The sequence below is a fragment of the Mchenga conophoros genome, linkage group LG9, assembly GCF_057382185.1.
Source record: "Mchenga conophoros isolate Kocher_MC1m ecotype Shallow Benthic linkage group LG9, M_conophoros_male_GT1.1, whole genome shotgun sequence".
NCBI classification, from domain to species: Eukaryota; Metazoa; Chordata; class Actinopteri; order Cichliformes; family Cichlidae; genus Mchenga; species Mchenga conophoros.
Genome location: NC_140534.1, coordinates 2,833,638 through 2,856,646, shown reverse-complemented (window position 1 = coordinate 2,856,646; position 23,009 = coordinate 2,833,638). Strand labels below are relative to the sequence as shown.

The 23,009-nt window shown below is 46.4% G+C and overlaps 1 protein-coding gene across 1 annotated transcript in view; it reads right to left on the bottom strand.

The window, feature by feature from the left end:
- Positions 1-2,789: 2,789 nt before the first annotated feature.
- The window catches only part of snx7 (sorting nexin 7), a 32,039-nt gene continuing 11,819 nt past the window's right edge, over positions 2,790-23,009 (bottom strand). The window contains exons 2-9 of the mRNA XM_085286151.1: positions 18,162-18,350; positions 16,391-16,501; positions 15,748-15,906; positions 15,455-15,653; positions 14,002-14,201; positions 13,294-13,380; positions 10,027-10,179; positions 2,790-4,268 (exon numbers count right to left, since the gene is read on the bottom strand). Of these exons, the coding sequence (XP_085142277.1) occupies positions 4,194-4,268; positions 10,027-10,179; positions 13,294-13,380; positions 14,002-14,201; positions 15,455-15,653; positions 15,748-15,906; positions 16,391-16,501; positions 18,162-18,350 (1,173 nt within the window). The 3' untranslated portion in view covers positions 2,790-4,193. The remainder of the gene's footprint in view (positions 4,269-10,026; positions 10,180-13,293; positions 13,381-14,001; positions 14,202-15,454; positions 15,654-15,747; positions 15,907-16,390; positions 16,502-18,161; positions 18,351-23,009) is intronic.

Here is a 23,009-nt window from a genome sequence, read left to right as displayed (position 1 = left end):
ACACTAACTTGCCAACTGTCTGGCACACTTTCACATGTGAAAACTTCTTTAGATAATTAGTTCACTTTGCAATCAGCCTAAGCACTATAATACAGGTAAGCTGTGTGTGCGGAGTACAATGGAGGGAGCAGAAAGAGTGAGAAGTAGAGGAGGCCGAGGAAGAGGACGTGGAGGTGAAGAAGTAGGATGAAGAGGACGACAAGGACAAGGAGGAGCAAGAGGAAGACGAGGAGGAGGGAGAGGAAGATGAGGAGGGGGGAGAGGAAGGGTAGGAAGAGTAAGAAATAGAATTGCTGATGACATCAGAGCTACAATAGTGGACCATGTAATCAACCGTGGAATGACCCTGAGGGAAGCTGGCCAACGGGTCCAGGCTAAACTGAGCCGCTACACTGTAGCAAGCACCATAAGGACATCTTGAAATGAGAATCGGTTAGTACAGTCACTTCGCACAAAGATTTGTAGCACTGCCATATGCCAATGAGAAACACACCAATACCATTGATGTAAAAATACTGAAATTGTTACTTTACAGAATTGCTAGATGACCAGATGCTGGGGCAGAGGAAGCATGTTCACTGCAGACCAAGTAACCCATAGAGTCATTATGGCGATTGCAAATAATCCTATACTTGGAAATAAACACTTGTGTTTGTTTTGATGTGTTTGAATAAACACCAGTACTTGAAGTTTGGATCCCTCTATGCTTATGGATCTATGACAGAAGTATGAGCTCACACTGACATAGCCTACCTTGTGCACAGAGAAAGCAAAAGCCAGATGTGTTTTGTATTCATACCATCAGTGTGCAGTTGGCGCATTGTGTGCTTAGTAGATGATGGCTTGTGTGTACTGTTTGATACGGAAACACCATTTTTACGAAGGTGTGAAGAGTTAATCTAGCTGTGTTTGCTTTTGCAAGAGAACTACAATGTTTTGATGATTGGGTGACAGGTTTTCTTATTTGTGTGAAGAGTTTTGCAAAATTAGCCAATAGTTACAAAAAATGTGCTTAAGCAATCAGAAAAAACTGTAAAAACAAGCGCGTCCATGCTCACAGGTGTACACACGGGTGATCACACCCACAAACTGCACCCTTTTTGGCTCCTACCTCAAAGCACACTGTGTTCTGTTGATCTTATGTGCTGCACAATAATGTTTAATATTTAGTTTTTACTGTTATATTCCCATAGATCATCGTGATGTTGTTTATTGTATTGCTTTTTTTTTCTTCTGCTTGTTTTCTCTTTTTTTCTTTCTCAACAGGTGATCCAGGTGATTGATATACATATTTTTTGTCTGCTTATTTTATTGTTTTTGGGTTTTTTTGCCCTTTATCCCCGTCCCTCTTCCCCGCTGTTTTTCTTTCCCCCTTTCTTTCTCCCCTTTCTTTTCCCCAGTCAAATCTGTCCCGTATTTAGCAAATAAATCCGTTGGGCATCTTTCTTTGCCTTTAGACCATAGGTGTCAAACTCTGGCCCGCGGGCCAAATTTGGCCCGCAGCCTAATTACATTTGGCCTGTGAAGCCATACCAAATTACTATCAGAGCAGGCCTACTGGTATTATACAGTATTAAGCTTTGCTTGTTCCATATTCAGTTTTCCAGCAAAACTTATTTGAGTCCATAAGAAAAGATTCATTCTTAAATCTGGAGGAAGTTTTTTTTCAATAAATATTAACGTTAGCCCGCGACTTTGTTCCAGTTTTGAAGTTTGGCCCACTGTGTATTTGAGTTTGACACCCCTGCTTTAGACAATAATTCTGATGGCAAAAGAGCCAAACGGGACAGGCAAAAAAAAAAAAAAATCTGATTTTAACGAGGATATTTTGGAACTGAAACTGAAACATACTCAGCACTTGTTGTGTCCACATACTATTGCATTTGTTCTGTAGATGCATTTACCAGATGCGCTAGAGGGCGCTAGTGAGTATGTTGTTGTCGTGGTGGTATTTTGGAAGAAGAAAAAAGAAAGAAAGGAGTTATCTCCGGTGATCCTCTGTTCCTACCTGCGTGTGTGTGTAATGCCTGCTGAACTAACACCACACAACAAGTGGCGACGAGAGTAGTGGTGATTAAGTTATGGCTCTGCTCTCTTTGTAACCCCCGGCTGTGTTCCTGGATTGTCCGGGCGAACCGAAAATTCCATTTGCTGCATGGAAAAAGTTGTTCGATAACTACTTGCTTGCGATCGGGGGCAATGACTTTGCTACGGAGAGGAAGAGGGCCCTGCTAATTCATCATGACATCGTCAGAGGAAGGGTGACAGAGATCTATACTATATTTAAGAAACTTCACAAGTCAGGAGCAGGAAGACATCAATCTTTGACTTTATCTGTACATCATCAGCACTCTCAGTGTTACATGTTTCCATTTAAACACAGGAAAGTCATTCATGTGCGATGCTGCTCCAGCCTGATGACACAGAAGTAGGCATCACCTCAGCTTGTGGCCTGCTCACAATGAAACAAACTTTGCTGACTGGTTTAATCTTCAATATGCTGCAACTCCAGCAATGTGAGATGAGAGCATGCAGGGAACTGAACCTGCACGTCTTCCCTCAGTGATACGGGCAGCATGTCTAAACTGAAATCACACACCGGATCGCGATGAACTGAATATTCACGCTGAAAATCTTTATTGATATGCATTTTAATTTGCTGAGAACAAAACTACTTAGGAGCACGCCCAGATGATGCAGGGACCATGCTGTCAATGGACGGTCCACCGACTGATGACCCAACAGAACTCCTGCTGCTGCTCTACACTCCAAAAAGAAGACAAACTCTGTAGCGTCACATCAGTCTTTATTGTCAGTATCTCAAATCGTGTTATTACATATTATTTTTCACAATGATAAAAGCAGTGAGCAGAAGGTCCACAGTATGAAACGGTGGGTGGAACAGCTGGAACGGGGCCGCTGTAGTGCAGATGAGTAAACTTGACTAAAGCTTCCAGACATCTCCAGCAGTGTTGTCTGCAGCTCACATGCATCTGAGTCAACTTGCATCACACGTGAGGTTTGTTAATGAAATGTGAGACATTTGTTTGGTGCATAACTTTGGCAGAGAGCTGTCTCCCGACCTGCAGTCGAAGTTGGCAATGAGGACTCAGATTTTCAACTTTCAGTAGCTCGTCTTGATAAAAGTAGACGAGTTCATCGCAGCTGTGCTTTTATGTCTCTGGTTCACTATTGTTACCATTAGCATGGACACATGACTCAGACCATCACGTTTATAATCTCCAAAAGACTGACGCTTTATCATTATTATTATTTTAACACAGGGCTGTAAAACTGTAGTGCTATGTATGGATGTTTCCTGCAAACCCATCATTTCCTCATCTTAATGATTGATAGTAACAGGACAGAAGCAGGTGAGTAAAGACGGAGCCTGAAAACGGCTTTGCTTTTCAATTACTGACTGATTACGTTTCAGCTCACAGATCCTTTGGTCGCTTCAGTACGAGATGCCCGTCTGGCTTAAACACGCTGCTGCACACGTGCAGACAGCAGCAGCTGTGAGGAAACACGACTCTTTGGTGAATCTGCACAACAACGTCGGGCTGATGTAGCAAATACGACTGCCACAGGCTCATCATCACCATCATGAGCCGTGTGTCTGTTGTTGTCTACCATCACTTCTATACAATTCAGAACTTACTAAAACTACTGCATCACTAAAGACTAATAAACATCAGAATTTCATTATAAACTTTAAATATTAAAGTAGAAATCAGTATCAATGTACCATTTATTACAAATTAAACTTCAACTTTGTTGTTGTGGCAAAATCACTGAGCAGGATGTTCTGAGGCTCTACCTGATCGTCCCTGCTTTGTGTGAAAACGCCTCCTGCTGCCAAATCCACGAGTTACCCAAGGACACCTGAGGGCATCCTTGTCACCTGACACAGGAGCCAGCTGCTAGCTGTGGCCGCCACTGTAGGGAACATGCAGCACAACAACGACACAGAGAACCTGTGCCAATCACACGGTTGGTGCGTGTGTGTGTGGATTACAGTGCTGGTTTTAGTAATGTTGGAATGGTCAGACTGGGATTCAGCAGTTTGCTGTCAGAGGAGCAGAGACAGAAAGCAGTGGGCAGTGGTACATTCGTACATCTGAAGGTTTTGCTGGAGAGAGCGGTGTGTGTCATGTGGGGGTTGGGGGCGGGGGCGGCGTCGACTCCACATTTTAAGCAACGTCTTCCTGGCCTCCGCCGGCCTCTGCTCTCTGTGACACCAGGAACGACTCCCACACCGCCAGACACTGAAATAAAGACGGACAATGTTAATATTACTACGAGCAGCAGCCACGTGAACGCTGGGTGGAGAACGAAACTTTGTCTTCAGCGCACAGGGAGCGGCAGCTCGTACTCACGGTCCTTCCATCCACGAGGCCTTCAAAGTCAGCTTCATCATTGTTGGTGGAAAACTGACAAAAAGCGTGAACGTAGAAACTATGACTGACATATTCACTGTCACTTTGACATTAACTATAAAAATTGGTCGACGTGGATTTTTATTGTTTACATGTCATATTGTAAAACCACATAAATGTGTTTTTGTAAGCCCAGCGCACCACAGGAGGCAGAGATGGACAGAGGGACTGATCATCGAGTAATCACCGAGATAATCTTTAGTTATGTCCTTCAACATACTGAACACAGATTTAAGATATCGCATTTGACCTCTGACCTCAAGTCACACCTGCCTTTGTTTCAATTTGACCCCAGAGTGTGTCCCATCTTTAAACACAGTCAAGAGAGAGAAGAAATACTCAAGCTCGTCATCCATGACCTGCTCCTGCATCATGTTTGTGAAACCAAAGTAAACCTGTGTTGTTGGTTCTTGGCAGCCCCGTCACACCCAACAGTGTGATGAACGCCCTCATCATTTCGTGTGTGTGTGTGTGTGTGTGTGTGTGTGTGTGTGTGTGTGTGTGTGTGTGTGTGTGTGTGCGCATCACGGCAGCTATCAAAGAGGAGCTGGTCGGTAAAAAGAAAACATTAGGAGATGACTATTTCAGTGCTGCAGTGTTACACTCGTTAAAATGACGTTAACGCCAAAGCTGTATTAACGCGGCAAATCTCCGTTAACAAGTTACCGCGGATCGCCCCGTGCGTGGGGCTGCACGGCGTCAATGCTTAGCGGTTACCTCGTTGACACCGTGCAGCTAGCACTGCTAGTATTTTCACCAACAGCGCCATAAAGTGCAAAATGAAGAGTGTGTGAAACTGCGTGCTGTGTCCCAGACCGCGAAGTCTCCGGCCTCCTGCCTCGAAACAAACTACTTACAAACTCCTACACCGTATTTTTCGGACTATAACCTCACACTAAAATCCTTTCATTTTCTCAAAAATCGACAGCGCGCCTTATGTATGAGTTCTGGTTGTGCTTGCTGACCGCGAACCGATTTTACGTGGAACACGGCGCTCAGCAATCTGTCAGAAATGTTTAGTACGACTTTGGTAAAATACGAAGTCGCACCGCTTGATGGATTGGAGCATTACAGCTGCAGTAGTCAGGGGGAGCCTCGCAGAGTGATACGTACTGTGCTTCAACGTAATATTACCGTACTGTGTGTGTATAAGGAGCACAAATGGCTCCTGTAAGAGACACGGTTTCAAACTCCAGGCTGTCGGCAGCAGAACCTTTGGGAACAGAGCAGCTGTGAAATCTTTGTTATTCTGCTCAGCGTCTGTTAGTTTACATTTGACTGCACAGTTGTGAGCTCTTTGTTATGCACAAAAATAACATTGTTTTCTTTTATTTCTGGAGAATTCTTATTTAATAAATGCTGATCATTTATTTCGGAGTAATTTTTTCATGCCTGTGTGACATCTGGATCACAGCTTTGACTAAGAACTCTTTGTTCTTACTTTATGGCTTTAAAAAAACATCGAGATATATATCGTATATCGCCATCCAGCTAAAAAACATCGAGATATGAATTTTAGGCCATATTGCCCAGCCCCCCCCCCTTAAAAAAAAGCAGTTACCTTGATAGCAAGAAGCCATGAAACCACACAGTGAAAATGCCAAGCACACACCATCACGAGCAGACACACTCAAACGCCCGTGTGAGGCGGACATAAAGTTTGTGCGAGGCAGAGTCAGAGCCTCGCGACAGCGCAGCACGCCGTCGCCTCAGACAAACGGCGTCATGACAACCAATCCTAACAGGCTGCTGCTGCTTTCTACTTCCACACACATCACCTTGTCCACGCGTGCACGCACACGTCGGGTATTCATAGCTTGTGGGGACATGTAATTGGCATGACGCTTTCCCTCGCCACTTACCCTTTAACCTTTAACCTAACCATAACCCAACTGTGACCCTGACACTAAAACCACATGTTGAGTCTGACGAATGGGACGAGAGGACGGTGCACAGTCAGAAACACGGCCCTGACTCAACTCTGACCTCATTAGGAAAGCCTGATCAGCTGACAGCTCTCCTCCACACTCATTGGTGCTCAGCAGGTGACCAGAATCAGGACGAACACACAGAGATGGGCAGGGTGTGTTGGTCCTGTCGTAGCACAAAAACATATAATTCTTTAAAACATAGACAGAGAAGTACCAGAACTCAGAGCGGGCTGGTATTCAGCTGGTGTCAGGAACAAACGTGGGGCCAGCTGGTGAGCCGTCATCACCCTGCTGCCCCCCTACTCACTCTCCACCTGCTCGCCAGCCTGTTCATCACCACTGGAAGCAGGAATTAGACATGTCCCTCAGTGTAATCCCACCTCCGCTGTGAACCACTTGTTACGCTTACCGCAGCCCTCGTACGTGCCCCACAGACACTCGGCCACCTGCAGCTTCCTCACCAAAGCTCCTCTCTCACCTGTGTGCAACCTTTGACCTCTCTACTTAGTACAGTTCTGCCAGATTCTTCTCATTTCTCCCATCATGCATCCTGTCCAGATGCCTGGTGAGTGCAGAGAGAGAGGATGCCCAATAAGATAATCTACTTAGAAACCAAACTGTCATCTCAATATCTCCATGCGTTTGTTCATCAGGTCACATGGTCATCCCCTCCTTCACTGCGCACACTTCACCCAACTAATCGCTTGCACTTGCTCAATTTGTACTCCCACAGAAACCATGGATTCAGGGTGTTATTTTTTTTTAAATATTATATTTATGTATATACATTTTTTATGGCGATCTGTGCAGAGTACGTCTGGACATCCCGAAGTCAAAACGGGTCAAAGGGTAGCGGACAAGTAGAGGAAGACGACCGTCGTGCCAAACATAGCGATACAGAGTGACAGCAGCATCAGGAAGACGAGACGCTGCAGCAGTACCACAGGCTCAGACATGATATTTCTATTTACAGCAGCACTTCTCCAGCACACTGTTGCTATGAGGTAACCATAGAAATGGGCTCTGCCATCCACAATGAAGGCAGAGCTCATAACTGTGTATCACCATGACAGTCAGCGTATCAGTAATAAGACAATAACTTTAACTAGTTAGTCACATTCTTAGTGTGACTACGTAACTTCTTCTGACTCTGATGAACAGATCGTGAATGAACTTGTTCTGTTTGATATTCTCTTGCCTGTCCTGCATATGACTGAGTGGACTCGATGCATTAAGCTGGGCAGACACTGGGCAGTTTTTTCAGTCACGCATTCAGCTTCTGCTCGAACTGCACGTTGTTAGGTCACGATGCAGGTCGCACACTATACGGCCCGATGCTCTGATGCGACCCGAGTGCTCACACTGTGCGTCCATAACATGAAGGTTATAACAGAAAATCGCTCTGTCTTTCACACACACACACACACGCACACCACCACCATCAACTTTGCTAAATTGCTAATGAAAAACATGATCAGGCAGCTGTGATTGAGCAGCATGTAAATCCAACTATTTTCACGGTTGTTGTGGTCATGATAATTTTTCGAGGCCACATCGAAAAGGCTCAGATGAGCTTTCCAAAGTTCTACAAGTTGTGCCTCCATCGCTTGTGTCCAGATCACACGCTGCACAGCCGTGCTGCGCCGTCCTTTTCGCTGATATTTGTGTTTGGGCGTGCGCAGTGTGAGAAGCTGCGGTGACACCCTCACGACGGTCGTGAGGATTTCAAACCACGACCAAGCGATTGATGATCGGGAGCTGGTCGTGAGGTGTTAATCGCTTCTCGTTACGCCGCGTATACTACACGACGCACGATGAAGGCCAAAATCGGGCCGATCGCCAAAACGGTCGCACGACTCAAAAAGCGGCTCAAAATCGCACAGTGTGAGCCCAGCTTTAAAGGATCACATCGACTGTTTTTGACCTGATGTAGCAACACCACCCCTTCTTTCCTTGATCTCTCCATCCTCACTCCTTTACTTCCATCTATTTCTGAGTCCTGCCTGCATCGCTCTTAGCTGCCATCAAATCCTCCCAGGTGGAGGTTTCTTATTAGACTCTTATAGCCTCTCTGGGCTCCAGACCAATAAATCATTCACAGCCCCCATGGCCACACTGGCCCACATATGCACCTGAATAACAATATGTGCACGCAGCCTCTGCTCAGATGTGCACCCCAGAGCACACGGTGTGCAAACACCAAGCTCTTTAAACGTCGCTGTGCAGAGTTTCACAAAGTCACGAATGAGCCAGTGAAACGATCCCAGCTCAGGAAGCTCAGGCCTGCCCACTTATCCCACTGCCACTCTGATTACTGCGTGTCCACTGATGCCCTCACTCGGGCTATTCTCCCGCCCTGTAAAGAGTAGCTGTCATTACTTTCTCAACACCTCCCCGTGCTGCGGTTCAAGACAACACAAACGGCTCTCACACCGAACCAAACCGTGCCTCAGCTATTACACAGCGGAGCTTGTGCTTGCAGTGATGTAGCACTTCTGCTGAAGAGGCCTCTGATGTGGAATAAATATAGAAAACAAGGCCAATGAGACGTGTGAGCCAAAGAGGCAAACACTGTCCAAGACTGTGGACGCACTTTTTCTCTGCTCACTGTTTCTGAGTGCAAAACAACTTCCCATAACTTGGCTCCTTCCCTCTTGGATTACACCCACACAGAGACGCGCCTGTTTCACTCCTAGCTTAGAGTAGATGACAGGAGGCAGTTACAGCTCCTTTCACCTATCAGCTGCATTGCCTATGATAGGATCAGACATCAGGACTTTTTAAACAGAGACCTGATCCAGACTTGCTGGTTCCACTGGATTCTGAAAAAGGACTTTTGTCCAGGCTCTCACACACGTCAGCTCTCTATACTGGGCCTCCCAGTACTCGGGTCTACTTTCTTGTAAGGTGTAATAATCATAAAGCCAGGTCAGGTCCAGGTCTTATGTGTCTAATCTAACACTAAACAATGTGGGAGAATCCAGCCCGGTATCTGATCCAGGACCAGTACGGTCCGCTCAGCAGCACACACGGCGCTCTACAGCAGTAAGACCAGTCCAGCCTTTGTTCCACTGCTCAGTGGAGCCGAGAAGAATCCACAGAAGACGTGTTACATTGACGAGTGGGAGAAGTTTCATCTCCAAAGCTATGAAAGAGGTGGAGTCAGCGTTCTACCTGCAGGATGTGGCACCATGAAGTCAAAGAGCTGACGTAAGCACAGAGGGGACTGCAGGCAGAGCTGCTGCCCTCTGCTGGAGCACAGAGGAGCTGGGGGCGTGTCTGGGTGGAGGCTGCAGGGCTACAACCAACTGAGTGAGTGCTGTAAGAGCTTTCTGCTCCACCAGCGTCTCTGCTTCAGCCATCTGCAATAATATCTCCGTGCTCTTCACTCAGTTTACACAAGCATGCACTCAGTCAGCATGCACTCTTGGGCAAACACCACACACATTTTAATGACTCCAGATGTGAAAATGAATGGAAGTCTGTCATCAGTACAGTCAGAGTCATGTAGGTACAAATGGACTCTGAGCCTCAGCTGCTGAGCACACACTGCAACAGCAGCAGCTCAGGCTGCTCTCACACTCACCTGAACACACAACGCTCTTCGATACAAACCAAAGTCAGGTGCTGCGTCTAAGCTTCTCGCGTGAGCTCACCTTCTCGTAGTACTCCACGTTCTTCTCTGCAGCAGAGATGAAGGCTGATCTGAGGTCAGTCTTCATGCTGTGCTGCCAGCGGACCCAGTCTCCCTTCAGGCTGTTGTTGGCCTGCTCCATCCGATCTGCCAGGACATCCACCTCCTCCTGAAGCTGCCGCCAAACACACATTATGCTTATTGACATATTACTGTTCATTATGGAAGCACGACGCCCTGATGTATCCCTGTGCTCCTCCCACAGCACGCCTCTGTGCTAACACAACAGCACCTACTACACTTACCTATGCAGGTACATGTACTTGTACCTGTGTACGTGTGTGCTTGTATGCAATTGTGTGAAGCTGTTTATTCCACACCTATTTTCACCTGGCAAAGCGTTTACACACACACACACACACACACACACGCACGCACACACACACACACACACACGCGCACGCGCACACACACACACGCACACGCACACACACACACACCAGTGTAGAAGATGAAGCAGTTACAGCACAACTTCATGTCACTGTGAAATTATATTTAGGTGCGTTACTGTGGGAGCAGAGTGCATGCTGGGAGTTTTCCTGCCACAGACACTCACCTCTCAGTGAAGCACATGAAAGCCAGAGGTCAGTGTGTGCGCTTCACTTAGATAACAGTGCCCCCTCCTGGCCACAATACGTACACACACGTACACACACACACACACGCACGCACGCACGCACACACACACACACACACACACACACACACACACGCACACACACACACACACACAGCCTGTGGAATACGTGACTCATAAAGTCGAGCATTTCTTCCCATCAAAGGTGACGTTCTAGAAGGAAGTTTAATGTCTGAGGAGCCTCTCGTCTTATTGGTCAGCGTAGTCAGCTGACACAGACTCACACACAGACTGCGTGCTGTGTCCAGCAGCTCAGTCACATGTGACTACAGATTCCACTAACCAATCAGATCCCTTCTCAGCGCTGCAGCTGTATGATGGGTTCAAACAGCAACGCTCCAAAGCTGTTAGTGGTTTTGGGTTCACAGTAGACAAATCAAGAGCATAACAGCATTCACTTTCAAAATAAAAGACCTAAAGGATGTGAGAGGTAAGGGCCTGCTTATGATAGCTGGATGCTCAAGCCTCTGTTTTGACCTCACTGCTTTTGCTGGTGCTGGTTGAGCAAATTATTAGTGGGTGCACAGGAGGTTCTGGTTTCCTTGGTGACGAAGAGCCAGCTCCTGCAGCATCCTGTGTGACTGAAGGGAGGTGAAGGAGCAGGCTGTTAGATCACATGTGGACCAGTCTGAGCTCATCACAACCTGCAGCTCTGGAGTTCCACTTCCACTGAGGCCATCAGTGGAAGTGGGTTAATGAATGTAAGAGCAATAACAACGTATAGTGAAAGCCCAACAACCCCACAGCAGGATGAGCCGCAGTTTAAAACAACCACAGTGTTTAAAGAGTCTCCTTCAATAAGCACATTCATAACTGCATTAAGGCCTCGTTTCCTATGAGGCCAATAAAACTGCACAGAAGCTCAGAGGGAGTCTGGATTCACTCAGCCAGCTGCACAGTGATGCAGTGAGCTCGGCTGTATCGCAGCTGCTGCCCAGTCGCTCACAGCATTTGGCTGTCAGCTGATGAAATTGTCAACTGATGAAATTTGGTCATAATGACGCAGGCTTTAGGTCAAATGTAAAGCAGCCACATGGAGGAAGCACAGCCAGTGGGTCAGCAGCTGTCAGGACCAGATGTGCTGACAGATGTGAAGATCAGTGCTAGCCCGCACAAGCTGGACTCCTTCTGACGTCCTCTTTGATTGCCACGAACAACACTTTCCCAGCATGCACAGACTGTTTTGTGCTTCCTGTTGAGAACAGCAAATGTTGGGAAGTTGAACAGCGTGATTAGACCTGATCTCAATGATCTGATCAAACCTTTCTCTCCAACGCACAACGCCAGTATGTCCACTACGATGCACTGTGTGAGTGTGTGTGTGTACACACACACACACTCACACAGCATGTTTGTGTGGATGCTTATGTGGTTGTGCATGTCTACAACCAGGTGGCATGGTCGTAGACATGCTGAGCAGGTGCTGAGAACTGTGGGCCGCACTGAGAGACGATGTGCACTTTAAAGTGTGTACTTGGAGGTAACACTGCTACACAACACTGGCTGTTTGGAATTACATGGACACATTCTGCACATATGACTTGATTGTCTGAATTTGTGGGCGGTGCCAACTTTACGAGCAATCTGTCCTGCTCTCCGTCTTCCTCACCTTCATCGCCCATTACACCAGTAGACCCCAGCAGAGACAGAGGCAGCGTTTGTTACACTATGCTGTGAGCGAGACAGAGCAGAGAGCAACACAAGCACGACTGACAGCAGCCGCAGAGACCTGCCGGGTCCACGCCCACAGAGCAGCGAGACCCGTTTCCCTCCCAGTAACGCCGCCACAGCACCTTGAAGCTGAATTTTTACCCAATTTTTACTCTTTAAGTGTGCGCGTGTGTGTATGTGTGTGTGGCTGGGGGGATATATGTGTATTGAGAGTGTGGGGACTGAGTTGGAGGGTGGGGTGGGCTGCTTTTAACTATGTAAAGCACTTTGTGCTACATTTTTTCTGTATGAAAAGTGCTTTATAAATAAAGATTGACTGATTGATTGATGTCTTCCTCTGACATTCACTTCTCATTAGTGCAGGTCTGTCATGGGCATTAGCGGGCTGATACACAGCAGAACCTGGAGGGCTGGATTAAATCAGAGCTCACACAAAGCACGAGTACAACGGTGGGGGAAGCACAGCTTCTTAATTAACATCTAACAGATGGGGCTGCATGTCGGCCTGATGAGGGGGACAGACACCTGCAGGTCTCACACACAGACAAAGATGCCTTTCTTCTCGGGTCTTTGCGTCCTGACATTACGAAGCGAAGCGTCATCTGAGAAGGAAGTTTGCTCCTGCCACGATCAGCTGTCAGTGCGCGGCAGGAAGTAATATCAGCAGCTTTTACTCACTCTGAGCTCGGCACAGACTTCCAGCCAAGCAGGGATATTTAGATAATCCTCCCAGGGAGCCCTCTCCTCCTTCCCAATATGAGGTGAGGGCGGCCCTGCGAGAGAGGCCCACTGCACACCTCACTTTATTACAGCTAATCTCAGAGATGACCGCAAACGCACGGCTGGCTCTGACAGGTGCAGGGGAGGAGGAAAGTGTGTGCGTGCTTTTTTATCAGCATGTGTGGATCAAATTAAACTTACTGCTTCCTGCTCCGCTTTCCTGGTCAGCAGAGCCTCGTTCTTGGCTTCAAACTCTGCCTGGATGTTGTCTCTCCGTCTCATCACAGCCTGCCACAAACCACCAGAGACCTGCTGTCAGCGCACACGCTGTGACGTTTTCACTCACACACTCAGGTGACACAAAGAATGTGACATTTGCAAATACACACATGGCATCACAGAGCAGCACTTTGTTCTTGTCTCCATATTCTCTGTCACACACCTGCTTTCCCAGAGCTGGATGAACAAGGTTAAGTTGTTAGGTTAAAGGTCACACTGCTGCATGCTCCACTTCCACAGTGATTCTCAGATGTTACCTGTGGAGTGGCTGAGTCACAGCCAGCATCTGCTCCACACACGGTGCTGTGTCTGCTCTGCTGTTAGTGGCAGGAGTGTCGCCTCCATGCTACATGCTAAGGCCCACTAACACTGCACTTTTAAAGAGAAACACAATGAGGAGAAGCTGCTGCTCAGGAGGTCGGACAGGTTGTCGGTTCAATGCCTGTCCCCCTAAGTCTGGATCACTGGTCCCAGACAGGGAACCCCGTGGTTCCCCCGAGCCCCTGAATGAGCGCACAGCGCTTCGAGTGTTCGGTGTTCAACTTTGACATCACACCTTGTCTTACTGCTGCTCTGCATCAAGCCCCACCTGCAGAGCACCATCACAGGTGAAGCGTGCTCATGCCTCACCTTGAGCGTTTCAGCGCAGAGGACATACTCGTGCAGGGCAGGGACCAGGACCTCAGACAGATGCTGGATGTGCTCTTCTGCTTCCTTGCTGCACTGCACCACACAGCTGGCCACGCCCTTCAACGGCTCCGTCAGCTCCTCCTCCAACTCCCCCCACCGGGCGTAGGTGGGGCTGTACTGCTTCAAGTCGTCCACATACTCTGGAAGCACAGGGGAAAACACAAAGACTCGTTTTCAGACCAGGAGGTGCTGTTAGCTACACAGAAGCAGGTCACAGGAAGCGTTGCAAAGAAGTAAAGGGTGAGACACTGTGAACACATCACGTGAGCGGCTGCTGTCTGTACTGACACGGAGCGGGTAACGTGTTAGGAGAGGAGGGTGCCAAATGGAAAAGAGGGCTGAGTCCAACTCTGACAGCCTGAAGATCAAAGCGAGAAAACGATGCGGCAAAATGCTGCTCGGTGGTTTGGATGCCCACAGACGCCTGTAGTATAACTTACCTCACTAACCCACTGACATCTGTTCATATAAGCACTTTTTCCCTCTAACGCACACGCTTACACTCAGACAGTAACTTGGGTTAGCGTGCTGCCCAAGGATATCTGGCAGACACACTGGAGCAGAATCATGAGGAAAACCCTCATGAAGTTAGTTTCTCATTGTGTGGTTAGAGGCACTGACAACGGTGGCCTGCAGGAGGTCATTTGTAGCTCTGGCACTGCTCGTCCTGCCACAGAGGAGCCCTGCAGATGGGACCAGATCACTACGCCAGTTTAATTGGCTTGATGCCATACTACTACTACTAACAATACATTTTATTTGAGGGCGCCTTTTTAAAACCCAAGGTCACCTTACAAAGAGAAAATGACATCAACAAAACAGTAGATTAAAATAGTTTCTAATAAATTAAAATACAAAAAACAAAACACGATTTGACAGCAAGTAAAATCTGTATTAAAGTGAGTAAACCGGTTTGAACAAGTACAAAGTGTCTGAACAGAGCATGAGAAATTGAGTTTTTCACTTGGACCGAAAACACGTATTACCCACAATTCACCTACACAGCTGATCAGTGATACCGTGGATACTGGTGACACTGTAACAGAGGAACAAGGTGTGGAACAATATGTGCACATGAATATGTTGTTTACAGAGATAATGTACCCTCAGTAAGAGGAACTCTCCTCCAAAGAAGACTCGTGTTGTCATGTGCAGTCATGGCTCAGCCATCTCTCCATCAGTGACCACAGAGACATCACTCATTGGGTCAACATGAGGGGAGGAGCTGTGCTGGGTTGTAAAGCAGCTTGCAGCTGTATGCAGGCTAAAGCAGCTTAAACTGTGTACACTATATGAGATGTACAGAGGGTGCCAGGAAGCATCTGAGTCTGACTCCTCTGATATGGAGGAATAAGAGCCATGTCCTTCTGGGAGGAGAGCCTGCAGCGGATACCTCTTTGTTCCTTGATGATCCTCTGGCTGACTTTGTCCATGCAGCACATCTTGTTACTGAAGTCGTCCACGTACTCCTGCATCACAGCGAACTCCTCAGGCCGGCTTCTGAGGCCTCGGACTGAGTTGGCCACTGCTCTCACCGTCTCCCCCATCCTGCTCAAGAAGCCCGGTCCCTGTTTCCTGTGAGGTGCCAGATCCTGGAGGGTCAAAATACCACGAGTCACAATTCAATTCATTCTAAAACCAGAAGTGTGTGTGTGTGGTGTGTGCATCCGTGCATCAGACACACACCTGTGCAGTGAGGAAGACTTGGAAGTGCTGGCTGTAGGACAGGATGGGATGCTCGGATATCTTGTTGAGGAAGCGGTGCAGGGCTCTCCTCCTCGTCTCAATGAAGTCATCGTTGAAGCGCTCCACCATGCCTTTCATAACAAACTTCTCTGGGAGGGGCTGGAGACAGAAACGAGAGAAGCATGAGAGACGGCGATATCAGACCGGGAGCTGTTCCACGTCGCCCCATTTTGTCCAGAAAAGTGCAGAAGAGGGCGAGATGCATTAGACTCCTCGTAGCAGTCTATTTTCATTGGTCAATTCTAGCAGAGCAGCTTTGCATGAGCAGCAGGTGGGTGGGGCTACACGCCTGAGGCGACCACATGAGAGATATCCTCTCTATGACAAACACACCTAAGAGTAGCTCTGTCCTGGCAGAGCAGTAAGCTAACCAACATACACATACAGAGCTGGAAATGAGGACGGTGGCTTTGCTTGAACTTCAGACCTCAACAATCTTTCATGTTCCAACAGCACAGAAAGCAAAGAAATGGTCCTGCAGCCTGTGACTGTGAATGAATGAACTGACGCATGCACATGCCTTGCAGTAGTGTGCAGCAGCCTGCAGCTGTGTAGAGCAGTGACCTGGTGAGCTGATACGTACGTGGACGATTAGTGTGGGGTGCTTTTCTTCTAGTTTGCTACGGAGCCACACAAAATCCTGGTAGCGTCGCCGTACCTCGTACTCACTGGAGTCAAAGTCACTCCGAGTGGTCTGTAGAGAGAGACATGAGTACAGACAGTATCTGTTAACACACACATATACAGACATTTACTGCTCAAAGCTTTTTGAACATGCCAATTCTTTACTGCAATTCAAGTTGTTCAAGTCCAACGAATTACTTGAAATGGTTCAAACATAAGTGGTGAACTGACAGAAGTTAAACAAAGGTCACCCAAAACTGAAAAATAATGTACATTTCAGAATTATACAAATTGGCCTTTTTCAGGGAACACAACTTGGGTTTAAATGTGTTCTGCAGCAATGGAGGCTGATCGAGCCTTGAAAGCTTCTGCTACTAATTCCTGGAGGAGGAAGTGTGATGGTCTGGGGCTGTTTGCTGGGTCGGTGACTTGTACAGAGTGAGAGGCTCCCTGAACCAAAACCACAGCGTTCTGCAGCACCATGCAGGACCCTCTGGTATGGACCTAGTTGGTCAGACGTTCATCCTACAGCAGGATAAAGACCCAAAACATAAATCCAAGCTGTGCCAGAACCACCTCAGGAAAGAAGAACAAGATGGTGAGCTTGAAAACATGGAGGTCCAGCACAGTCTGCAGACTTAAACCCCATCGAGGGGATTCCCATGATGCATTGAGTTTTTCCTTTCCAGTCACCTTTCTCACTCACTATGTATTAACAGACCTCTCTGCATTGAATCATATCTGTTATTAACCTCTGTCTCTCTTCCACAGCATGTCTTTATCCTGTCTTCCTTCTCTCACCCCAACCGGTTGCAGCAGATGGCCCCGCCCCTCCCTGAGCCTGGTTCTGCCGGAGGTTTCTTCCTGTTAAAAGGGAGTTTTTCCTTCCCACTGTTGCCAAAGTGCTTGCTCATAGGGGGTCATATGATTGTTGGGTTTTTCTCTGTATCTATGAAGCGCCTTGAGGCGACTTATGTTGTGATTTGGCGCTATATAAATAAAATTGAATTGAATTGAATTGAATCGAGCTGCTTTGGGATGAACTGGACATAAGAGTGAAAGCACAGCAGCCTACAAGGTCCACATTTATGGGAACTTCTGCACAGAAATGGGAGAAGATTTGATTTCTGTCGTAGAAAGAAGCCACGGCTGTGTTCAGCTGTTATATCTGCAAAGGTGCGACTTTGATGAGTCAAAAGCTTAGAATATAAACTGATTCCATGATTTCTTTTTGAACTCCAATTGCTTATTCATGCCATGCTTTCATTTCACAGTGCAATCAGACATCAAACTGCATCATAAAAACCACAGAGGTGGACAGTACTGTCACAGTAAGGATCTTTCTGTGGTCAACACTTTGAAAACACCCCACCCCTATAACTGTGTGGGCCAACCCTATAACTGTGTGGGCCACCCCTATAACTGTGTGGGCCACACCTTTAACTGTGTGGGCCAACCCTATAACTGTGTGGGCCACACCTTTAACTGTGTGGGCCAACCCTATAACTGTGTGGGCCACACCTTTAACGGTGTGGGCCACACTATGCCAACTCTTCAACTGTTTTCAGTCCCGCTCCCTCACATAGATAAAATGCAGCACCTGTGCAGTCTGCCTTTACAAACTGTTCACGCTACAGAGACTAAATGCTTTTAACGGCAGGAAGCATCCAAACAGCAGTAGTGTGTGTGAGACACAATGTGACCACGCTGATGTAGGACCACCACCTCACCCTGGTCACCACTCTGTACAAGATGAACGTCTCGATCGCCGTCACTTGGCTCTCTGGGTGGTCGACGGTGACGAAGATGTCCTTAGTGTTGGCATCCTCTTTGCCCTCATCATCGTCCTCCAGTCTGTACTGGTTGACCATGGAGCTGGGAGAGTTGGGCAAGGGGCTTCCATCTGGCAGGGAAGTATTCTGGAGCACAGAGAAAGTGCAAACACAGCCTCACTCACTTTATATGTCAACAACACATCAGTGTCAGCTGTGTGTGCACTCCTGTCAGTAAATGAATTCAGGAGAGATTTTCTCTTCACCAAAGCATCTGAAGTTTTTAACTGGTGAACATGTTTATGTTGAATGTTGTTATAGACGCAAGGCTTTGCTCGATGAAAGCCTTAATGAATGTTTGTAGAAAGTAAACAATTTATGCAGTTTCTGAAGAAACAGGGCTGTGCGATGTGACCAAAATCTCAGATCCTGATATAAACATTTCTCATCCCAATAACAAGGTAGATCACAAACCTGTGCTTTTTGTTTGAAATCAGTGAATCTCAGGAAACTCGACCTGTGTGCCGTGTTTTCAGCTGGGCGTCGTGTACCTGGAGTCGAGTCTGGAAACTTTGTATTTTTAGTTGTTTCTTTGTGAGTATTTATTACACGGCGTGCTGCGGGGAAAAGCCTGCTCCAACCTTTGAGTCTAAGGTTTACTTTCTCTTTCACCTCTTGCGTAGGTGGTAGAAGAGGTTTGTGTTCGAGTCTGAGGTGGGGTCGGTTTGTGCCATCATTTGTACAACAGCACAGTTTTCTGGTCCGTGTCAGACTTTTCAGAACCAAACCATGTCCATGCTGCAGAGCGACCTGGTTCTGCCTCATCGTCGCTGCACATGCTGGTAGGGCTGTTCAATATAACGATATATATCTGATGACGATATGAAAACGTCTATTGTTTCATTTTACGCTATCATTTCTTTCGTGGTGTCGCAAAATAAACTGTTTACAGCAATATTTTTTTCATGGTTCTGATGGCCACTGTGGTGGCTATATTCATTTCTTAATGAGGATATGTATGATAAGTTGTGTGGATATTATACATGGTTGTGCTGAGGATGTGTCGGCCAGTTTCCACTGGAAATGCCTTTTGGTTAAACTGTCAGCAAAGAATTTGCACTGTTACATTTTTATATAACTTTAATGCACATAAAAACAGCTGCTTGTTTAAGTGAAAATACATTGATGTTGGGTTTTTTTGCACTAATAAAGTTGTGGAGTTGTAAAGTATTTTGTCTCGTGTCAATTATATCATCAGTTATATCGTTATCGCAAATTTTCAAATGTATATCGTGATAAATATTTTTGGTCATATCGCCCTGCTCTACTCAGCATAACCATGTATAATATCCACAAAACTGAAAAAGAGGTTAAACACACACAATACGGTAACATTATGTTGAAGCACAGTACGTATCACTCCGCGAGGCTCCGCCTACAATAGCCGTAATGTTCCGACAATCCATCAAGCGGTGCGGCGTCGTAGCTTAGCAAAGTCTTACTGAAACATTTGACAGATTTCCGAGCACCGTGCACATAAAATTTCGAGGTCAGTAAACACAACCAGAGTTCACACATAAGGCACACGGGATTATAAGGGGCTCTGTCGACTTTCAGAAAAGTCAAAGGTGCTTTGTTGTGTATCTGACGGACGAAAGCTAAACCAGTTCCACACCACTGAAGTTGCAGCATTTTTACAAACCAGTTCTGGTTCATCTGTTTCATCTGTTTCATTCAACGATCCCCTTTCGCCCTTCTCATTCTCCGTCGCCGCCATGCTTTTTCCGCCATGTGCGTATGAAAACAAAGGCACTGCACATGCGCGTTTTACCCATATTCTATTGACATACAGTGGGGCAAAAAAGTATTTAGTCAGCCACCGATTGTGCAAGTTCCCCCACTTAAAATGATGACAGAGGTCAGTAATTTGCACCAGAGGTACACTTCAACTGTGAGAGACAGAATGTGAAAAAAAAATCCATGAATTCACATGGTAGGATTTGTAAAGAATTTATTCGTAAATCAGGGTGGAAAATAAGTATTTGGTCACCTCAAACAAGGAAAATCTCTGGCTCTCACAGACCTGTAACGTCTTCTGTAAGAAGCTTTTCTGTCCCCCACTCGTTACCTGTATGAATGGCACCTGTTTGAACTCATCATCTGTATAAAAGACACCTGTCCACAGCCTCAAACAGTCAGACTCCAAACTCCGCCATGGCCAAGACCAAAGAGCTTTCGAAGGACACCAGGAAAAGTATTGTAGACCTGCACCAGACTGGGAAGAGTGAATCTACAATAGGCAAGCAGCTTGGTGTGAAAAAAATCAACTGTGGGAGCAATCATCAGAAAATGGAAGACATACAAGACCACTGATAATCTCCCTCGATCTGGGGCTCCACGCAAGATCTCATCCCGTGGGGTCAAAATGATCATGAGAACGGTGAGCAAAGATCCCAGAACCACACGGGGGGACCTGGTGAATGACCTGCAGAGAGCTGGGACCAAAGTAACAAAGGTCACCATCAGTAACACACTACAACGGCAGGGAATCAAATCCCGCAGTGCCAGACGTGTTCCGCTGCTGAAGCCAGTGCATGTCCAGGCCCGTCTGAAGTTTGCCACAGAGCACATGGATGATACAGCAGAGGATTGGGAGAATGTCATGTGGTCAGATGAAACCAAAGTAGAACTTTTTGGTATAAACTCAACTCGTCGTGTTTGGAGGAAGAAGAATACTGAGTTGCATCCCAAGAACACCATACCTACTGTGAAGCATGGGGGTGGAAACATCATGCTATGGGGCTGTTTTTCTGCCAAGGGGACAGGACGACTGATCCGTGTTAAGGACAGAATGAATGGGGCCATGTATCGTGAGATTTTGAGCCAAAACCTCCTTCCATCAGTGAGAACTTTGAAGATGAAACGAGGCTGGGTCTTCCAACATGACAATGATCCAAAACACACCGCCCGGGCAACAAAGGAGTGGCTCCGTAAGAAGCATTTGAAAGTCCTGGAGTGGCCTAGCCAGTCTCCAGACCTCAACCCCATAGAAAATCTGTGGCGGGAGTTGAAAGTCCGTGTTGCTCGGCGACAGCCCCAAAACATCACTGCTCTCGAGAAGATCTGCATGGAGGAATGGGCCAAAATACCAGCTACTGTGTGTGCAAACCTGGTAAAGACCTATAGTAAACGTTTGACCTCTGTTATTGCCAACAAAGGTTATGTTACAAAGTATTGAGTTGTATTTTTGTTATTGACCAAATACTTATTTTCCACCCTGATTTACGAATAAATTCTTTACAAATCCTACCATGTGGATTCATGGATTTTTTTTTCACATTCTGTCTCTCACAGTTGAAGTGTACCTCTGGTGCAAATTACTGACCTCTGTCATCATTTTAGGTGGGGGAACTTGCACAATCGGTGGCTGACTAAATACTTTTTTGCCCCAATGTAATTCTCTCCGACCTGTCAGCACATGGAGTTTTTCCATCTATAGCTAAATAAAATAAATACTGCACATTGGACTCTTACATGTGGAACACATCCCTTGTGTCCCTTTCACATAAAATATTTCATTTTCCTATCGTTGCCCAACATTGTACCGGTGTTACCGTGAACGGTATGATATGGCCCAGCCCTACAGCACGCCATGTAATAAATACAAAGACAATAGCGACCGTTACAACTTTTGCCTAAAAATGTATCGTTTCATGCATCGGTCAAAACACTCGACTATTACGTACGTATTTTTCGGACCATAAGGTGCACGGGATTATAAGGCACATTAAGCGAAACAAAGCAGTCAGATAAATCAAACTTTATTAAACTCATTCTTCTTGCTTCCTCCATTTCTGTACCATTGATTCCTTAATGTTGAATTCTCTGGCAGCTGCTCTATTCCCATGTTGTTGCAGTATATTAATGACTAACCTCGTATTGTGGATGGATTATCTCAGTTGTTCTCCTGACTGAAGTTTGGTCCGTTTACAGCATCCTGCCATGCGATTGCATTTGTCTCTAACTATCAGGAACCTTCACGTTAACTTTTATAAGTGGAAAAGTGTTAGTGTTCGTCCTCCAGCTTCACTGTTTATGTTATGCTAACATAGCTGTGTCGCTAGCGATCACGTAGCACATCATTATATACCAGCTAGCCCAACTTCAGTAACCCTACAAACGTCACTGCTGTTTAGTTTCCTGTCTTCATCTATGTTGGAAGTGATAGCAGAGCTGTACGTTTGAATGTTTTCAGAAATCTCTCAGTCAGAACATGCTATATCATGCTTAGGTAACTAGCGAAACTAGCGAGCTAACTTCCTGCTAACTTCCTGCTAACTTCTAACTCCGATATATGTAATACATTTTGTTTTCATGGATGCCTGGAAGTTAAACTTCATAGTTACACCTGGTAAAGCAGCAATGCTGATCGTTTTATTAAAGATGAATTTAGACAGTTTTTAACTCTCAGTGATGCTGCAGTGTTCGTTTGACCTGAAGTATACGGAGTTTAGGACCCAGATTACTCCCAGATTTAAGAGCATCTTAGTCCGACAAATACGACAATAACAATGGCCGCTTGCATGTTCTGCAAAAAAATGTGCTTTGTCGTGTATCTAACGGACAAACACCAAACCAGTTCCACATCACGGAAGTTGCACCATTTTTACAAACCAATTGTGGTTCATCAGTTTCACTCAACAATCGGCCATGTGCGTATGAAAACAAAGGCACTGCGCATGCGCGTTTTACTCATATTCTATCGCGATATTTCATTTTCCTATCGTTGCCTAACATTATAACGGT